Source organism: Varanus komodoensis, unplaced genomic scaffold (genome assembly GCF_004798865.1).
Source record: "Varanus komodoensis strain SLA01 unplaced genomic scaffold, ASM479886v1 scaffold41, whole genome shotgun sequence".
NCBI lineage: Eukaryota > Metazoa > Chordata > Lepidosauria > Squamata > Varanidae > Varanus > Varanus komodoensis.
The window spans coordinates 812,385-819,043 of NW_025335954.1; the positions used below are offsets into that span (position 1 = coordinate 812,385).

Below are 6,659 nucleotides of genomic sequence, written 5' to 3' on the forward strand. Positions count from 1 at the left end.
GTTTTTTTCTTTCTTTCACTGTTTAAAAGTTGAATCACCTTCTCCTTGGGACAAAGTATCTCAACACTGTCACTGGTGAAGGAGCACTCTCTCCCGGCTACAAAAAATTAGGGTTAAAAGTAGGAGGCGGAGTCCCCACCCCAACAGTGGCCCCAAGCACACACCACTTTCTCTCATTAAAGCACATGGCTGCAATTAGCTTCTCAGGAAAAAGAGCGCTGCCTGGGGACATGGGAAACTGCAAAAGGCTCCACCTCTGGGGACACCCATGCAGAATGCAATGTGTCTCCGCGTAGATGGCACACAGAATAACTCACAAGCCATCCCAGAGACCTCTCCCCCACAACAACCCTTAGAGAATGTTAATCCTTAGGCGCCGAAAACAGTAACATTTAGGAAATTCCAGTTGTGGGCACTTTTATACTTGTATCAGTTCGAAAGGGTTTTATGACTACATAACACAGAAAAGTGCATGTTTTACTATTTTAATACAATTCATTTCCAATTTATCCTCCATTAACGCTCCTTTCCACTCTATACCCTACAGCACTCTTCTCTCTGCATTCCCAAACCCCCTTTTCTTCATATCTCCTATGACCCACTTCTCTCTTCTATTCCAAGACCCTCATTTTTCTTCTATAGTGTTTCTCTCACCAATACCCAACATTACCTCATCTCAACCATGAAGAATGGTATCAGCATGCACAATTTTCACTCTTCTAGCAGTTCACAACAGTGAAGAATCTCTGGCTACAAATAAAATGCCACCACACTTTTTTCTACACCTCTGCTTATTTCAAAACAATCCAGGGTGGATGTGCTCCTGCACACACACACTTGATGCTTTCTGTTTGCTTGCTCAAAGGACCCTCCGCAAATGCCAATCTAACCTTGCAGGATTAAGCAGGCTCCAGACCTTCCAGGTAACTGCTGCAGTCACTAGCTGTACTTTACGTTACAAAGTTCCATGAAATTCACATAGCTGAGCAGAGCTCAAGCCTCAGAGGCAGGCAGGATGTCTAATGTGGAAGTCAGTGTTGCTACTTTACACATTGACATTAGCACCTGCCCCCCAAGGCACTGAAATCAGGAAGGAAGTGTGATACCAATACAGTAAAGTGGGCATATCCACCACTCTTGATAGGCCTGGGCAGGCCTTAGACATCTCCCCAGAGAAGCAGGAAAGACTGACAAAAAAGGGATATTTGGCGTTGTAAAATAAAAAAAGAGATAATGCCACAAATGATCTGAGGTTGTATTTTAGAAATTTTAGTCAACATTTTGTGGTAAAGGAAGAAAAGCTGAATCCAGGAAACTGATTTGCAAACTAGCTACATCTGGCATATATTTCATTCTGATTTTGCTCATCAAAGCGAGGAGCAGAAGGGGGAACATGACGCAGAACCTGAAGTCCCACTCCCAATCAGTGGAAACTGATTGCTCAGCAACCTTTTTCTGGCTTCTGAGACTGTATCAGTACTGCCAACAGGTATTCCAAGCCCCACTCCCATTGCAACCTCAATGATTTGAAAAGTATTTTTAAAGAATAAAAAACTAGAGGGCTGTGATCTTCAGAATGCTGAGTTATGCATTCTCTGCTGGTTATTGCAGCAAGTTCAGAAAAGAGTACAGTCAGTCCCACAATACATCACATTCTCTCTGACAAAATACAAGAATGTCCAAGTTGTTAATCATAGCAAATGCTGAGCTGCTTTTGATTTAAAGAGCAACATGCTCCTATCCCAACTGGTGCTTCCAAAACAACACACGAGTTCCATGGCGCCGTCTTCGGTCAAGATCTGGGTTATTTTCTCTGCCATGTTCCCACTGATGGTGAGGGATCGGAAATGGTCAAAGTCATGCCTGCCCAGTTTCCGCAGGCGCCGGGCAGCTGCTCGGTAACACTTCCATGGCTGTGGTTCAATGAGCAAGTATATACATTTAGAGGCAAGGTAGGACAACAACTTGACTAGACCACTGTCCCCATGATTCAGATGGATCCACATGGTCACAGACATACAGAAGCAAATGTCAAACGTCGAACGGCCAAACTTGCTCAAATAGCAGCCCAACAGCGCTTCTCTTACACTGGAGTCCATGATGTCAAGGGCGGCATAGGAAATGGAGCCAGGGAAGGGGCTGCGTTGCTTGGCTCTTTCAATCAGCCCAGCATCAATGTCACAGCACAGGAGGTTTAGATCCTTCCCAGCCATAGAATGTTCTAGGCTGACTTTGCTCTCCTGCAACCCAATAAGGTGTCTGTAAAGGGCAATGCTGAGCTCCTGAAGAGATAAGGAAAAAAGAAGACTTTCAGTATGCATGTTTCGCTCTAACATCTTCTACAGTAGAGATGGCTGTCCAGCTCCTGGGGCAGCCTTAATTTGCCCTTACCAAAGTTTAATCAAGATGCAGTAGAAGAACAATAGATTTGCTCAAACATCATTATTCGTCACTGTATAAACAAACATGTTGTTTTTTTTATATATATGTAAAAAAGGGATGCGGTGGCGCAGTGGGTTAAACTGCTGAGCTGGTTGACTGAAAGGCTGACAGTTTGAATGCATACACGGGGTGAGCTCCCATACTCTATCCCAGCTCCTGCCAACCTTGCAGTTCAAAAGCATACAAATGCAAGTAGATATAAAGGTACCACTTCAGTGGGAGGTAACAGCATTCCATGCACTTTGGTGTTTAGTCATGCTGGCCACATGACCATGTAAATTGTCTGTGGACAAACGCTGGCTCTCTCAGCTAGGAAACAGAGATGAGCACCACCCCCAAGAGTCAGACATGACTGGACTTTTAACGTCATGGGGAAACCTTTACCTTTACCAATCTGTAAAAACATTCCTCTTGGATCAAGCAAACCCCAGTCCAGCATTCTATTTCCAACAAAAGCCACATGAATAACTCCAGGATTTGTCTAATCCTACTATAAACTAAGATATCTATGGTAAGTCTGAGGAGTCCTAGACTCCACAGCCACTGCAGTGGAAATAAGCCACACGGGTTCCTCCAGATGCTACTGGACCATTCTTCCCATGATACCTGATCATGTTGGCTGGGACCAATGGGAGCAGAGTCCAACAACAGCTGAGGGGCACAGGTTCCTCACTCCTCAATGCTAACTTACTCATTGAAGGCCCATAAATTGGGTAGGGGGTCCTATTGAATAATAAAACTTCTCAGATCACAACTGAGAGCACAATGTCATTCTTGACAAGATAGAATTTGCTGTTCCTATTTTAGGGCTGACCCTTCACAAGGCTGTATGCGTAGTAAAGCAGTCATGTATTTGGGAAAAAAGAAGTACATCAAAAAAGTAAAGATACTTGTGGATAGCCCAGTGGGAGTCCTTATCTATTTATACGTATGTAAGTTTACGCTGAGATTTTTTAAAAGTTAAAAAATAACAAACCAAGGGAAACAATTCTGATATAAGGTCATCGACAAGTGCTTAGCTAAGCAAGTCTCCCTCCCTTTCTGATGCTTTTGTGCACACATATGTACACAGTGAAACACAAGACAAAGTTGAACCAGTAAAGCTGTAACACAAGCCAAGACAGGATGCAGCATGCACTCATGGTAAAATTCATGAGACAGCACCTTTTAATGACAAGATGTGGCCCTAAAAGAGATTTTTAAGCATCCATAAGAAAAAAGCCTGGTTGGATCAGGCCAAAGGTCCATCTCATCTAGCTTCCCCCTGGTGGCTAGTTAGATGCTTCCAGGAACCTCCTGAGCAGAGCCTGAAAACAAAGCACCCTCCTCCATAACTGGCATCTTGTTTCAGAACATGGTGATTTCACACAACCACCCACCATGACTACTAGCCATTGACAGACATATCATTTCAAACAAACTCCCTTTTGAAGCCATCTAAATTAGTGGCCCATAAATTAATTCTGTGAATTGTGTGGAAAAGCTCTTCACTTTCTCTATGAAGAATCTACTACCAGCACATTTCGATGAACAAACCCAATTATTAGTATTGTGCAGGTGAGGAGGGCAGGGGGAGTTAGCCTTTCTTCATTCTCTTTGGTTCAGTCAATTGAAGGAAACTATTTGTCCCTACAAAAGAAGCAGCCACCTCTCTGCCACAGTGATGATGCAAGGAACATGTTGGTTTAGTTAAGGGGTACACATGCCACATGCACTTGCACATCCATGGCCACTTCTTAATGTTAAGGTATGTATCATGACTCCCCCTGCACTCCTTTCTTCCTCCAAGTGCCAAAGGCTGTTTCTTTCCCCTACACCCCCAGGAAAGGTAGAGGGGAAAAACTCGGCCAATCAATCAGGCCAGCACATTAGTACTGTGTCCACCTTTACGGTGTTCTCCTCGGGAAAACTGCTGCACCTCTTGAAACTCGGCAGCAAAGCATGGAAAAGAAGGCTGGAGCAGTACTCACTAGACACTTACGATACCCTTCCTTTCCCTTCCCTCCCCACCCCACCAGTCTCTCTCACCCCCGAATTGCACCCCACGTCCAGCCCCAAAAGGGGCCCCGCACGCGGATTTGGGAACAGCTCGCTCAGCAGTGCGGCGGGCAGGAGGCGAACGCGCCCCTCCGGCGGGTGGAAGCGGGAATAGTCCGGGAAGTTCCCGAATGGCGCCGCCCCACCGGGGAGAACTGGCAGCTCCAAGCCCCCGTGGGCCTTACAGCACTCGCGCTTGGGCGCCGCCATCTTGGCAATAGCAATTGCTGCAGCGTCCGGCTAGGAAACAAGTCGAGGAGCAACGAAGGTTCCGGGCAATGCGGACGGGAGGGGAGGATTCCGGAAACGAGGGGGCATGCGAAGGTGTGTTTATTATTAATAATAAGGTATTTTTATTATCTCATTAATAATAAGAAGAGGGTGTTAGGAGAGCTCTGACAGGTATTTGGACTCCTTACTCTTAATGTTTCATCATGTAACACTCCTTGTAGAGAGATGTGCTATGAGCCAACGGTGCAGCCCTAGCCATGTGTAGACAGAACTGGCTCACAATAACTGGGGCATGCTGGGAGTTGTAGGCTTTGTTTCTGCCTGACCATGCGCAGATTGCGCATCAAATCTGGATCCAGTGAGTAAGGCGTTGCTGCATTATTTGAACATGCATCCCATTGAACTCGAAGGGAATATCCTTGGGAGTAAGCCTCACAGACAGTAAAAATACAGGGAAAATATGCAGGGTACTGTAAAGAAGCTCATCTGATTAATGTCTCACCTTGTTACTTTTGTGTAATCCCTGTAAACGTGCTGGTGAGTGGGCTGGAAATTGATTTAATCCCTATTACTGTGGGATGATTGTATTAGTCATAAACACCAAATAAATAATGTGTCGACCATGTGGCTACCTAATTTGTTTAAAACCAGTGGTCAGCACAATATAGTTGTTACGTGCTGACTTACAATGACCCTATGATTGAGTGACCTCCAAAAGGTCATGTCCTTTACAGCTGCTCTTGTAAACGTAAGGCTGTGGCATCCTTCAGCACAATATTGCTCTTGTTTATACCCTACCTTTCTGTTGCAGAAATTCAAGGTTGCTTAGCAGGACTTCATCATCACCAGCACCATCATACAACAGATACATCATTCAAATTAACCCAAATCAAAATAAGTGGTGCTTTTTTTAGGAATAGAAGAAGCCAGTTTACAAGTTGTTGTTGAAAAGGCCGCTCCTTGAAAAGCCAGTTGAAATAATATTTAAGAAATATTAAAATGTTTAACAAAAAGCAAGCAGCAGCGAGGACTAGCAAATCTCCCTTGGGAAGGAAGATGTTCCAAATTTTGAGTGCTACAAGGGAAAAGACCTATCTTGCGATCACAGTGGTATGTCTGATGGTTGGAAACATAGAGCCGGCTACAGAAGTGGAGCTCAGTGTGTAGGCCTGTCTGTGTGGGAGGAAATTCTTGAAGTTCTGTGGTCCCAAGCTTGTGAAGCAAAGCGAGTGAAGCTCGTGGACCTGCCCCAGCATCTGCTGGCCAGGTTAAGCCCTCACGTTGAGGTTCCACATCCCTGATTTAAGGCTTCAAAGATCAACTTTAGTGGCAAATTGCAGTGATAACAGGAATCAGATAAACAGCCATTCTCTGCTGTACCTGTGAGCCCAGGCACTGTTCTTTCTTGGTTGGCACTCACATGGGCATCAGAGGTATATTGAAGGGGAAATAGTTTATTTATTATATTTATACCTCACATTTTTTCCCTTTCAACCACCTCAAGGTGGCTTACAACACACTCCTCCTCTCAATCTTATCCCCACAACAACAGCCCTGTGAAGCAGGTTGGGCTGAGAGTCTGTGACTGGCCCAATGTCCCCCAGTGGGCTCCATGGCTGAGCAGGGACTAGAACCCAGACTGCCTGAGTCCCAGTCTTGCACTCTTAACCACTGCACCACACTGGCTTTCAAAACTAGCATCACGTATATTTGTGGTGTTTCTTATAATGGATCTGCACTGAAATGAACGGGGATAGTGTGGAGGAAAGAAGAGAGCTTCCACTCTAGAAACCAAACTCTCAGCATGCTTGCTTTCCAGCAGGTGCCAGCACATCTTTTAGAAGCCAGCTGCAGGCCGGGAACATGTCATGTTCAAGTCCTGGAGTTGCAAATTGCCTTCTCATTAGGCAAGAGTTTCTGCCAGGCCCAGGCAGAAAGCTGTAGCTACG

The 6,659-nt window shown here is 45.2% G+C and overlaps 1 protein-coding gene across 1 annotated transcript; it reads right to left on the reverse strand.

The window, feature by feature from the left end:
• Positions 1–1,234: 1,234 nt before the first annotated feature.
• On the reverse strand, positions 1,235–4,757 carry LOC123029795 (RNA 5'-monophosphate methyltransferase-like; the record flags this gene model as incomplete). The annotated part of the gene is given in 3 exon segments (XM_044443114.1): positions 1,235–2,282; positions 4,471–4,701; positions 4,704–4,757. Coding segments are annotated over 3 exon segments (876 nt in total), but the record flags the coding sequence as incomplete, so codon positions are not given.
• Between the last annotated feature and the right edge of the window lie 1,902 nt (positions 4,758–6,659).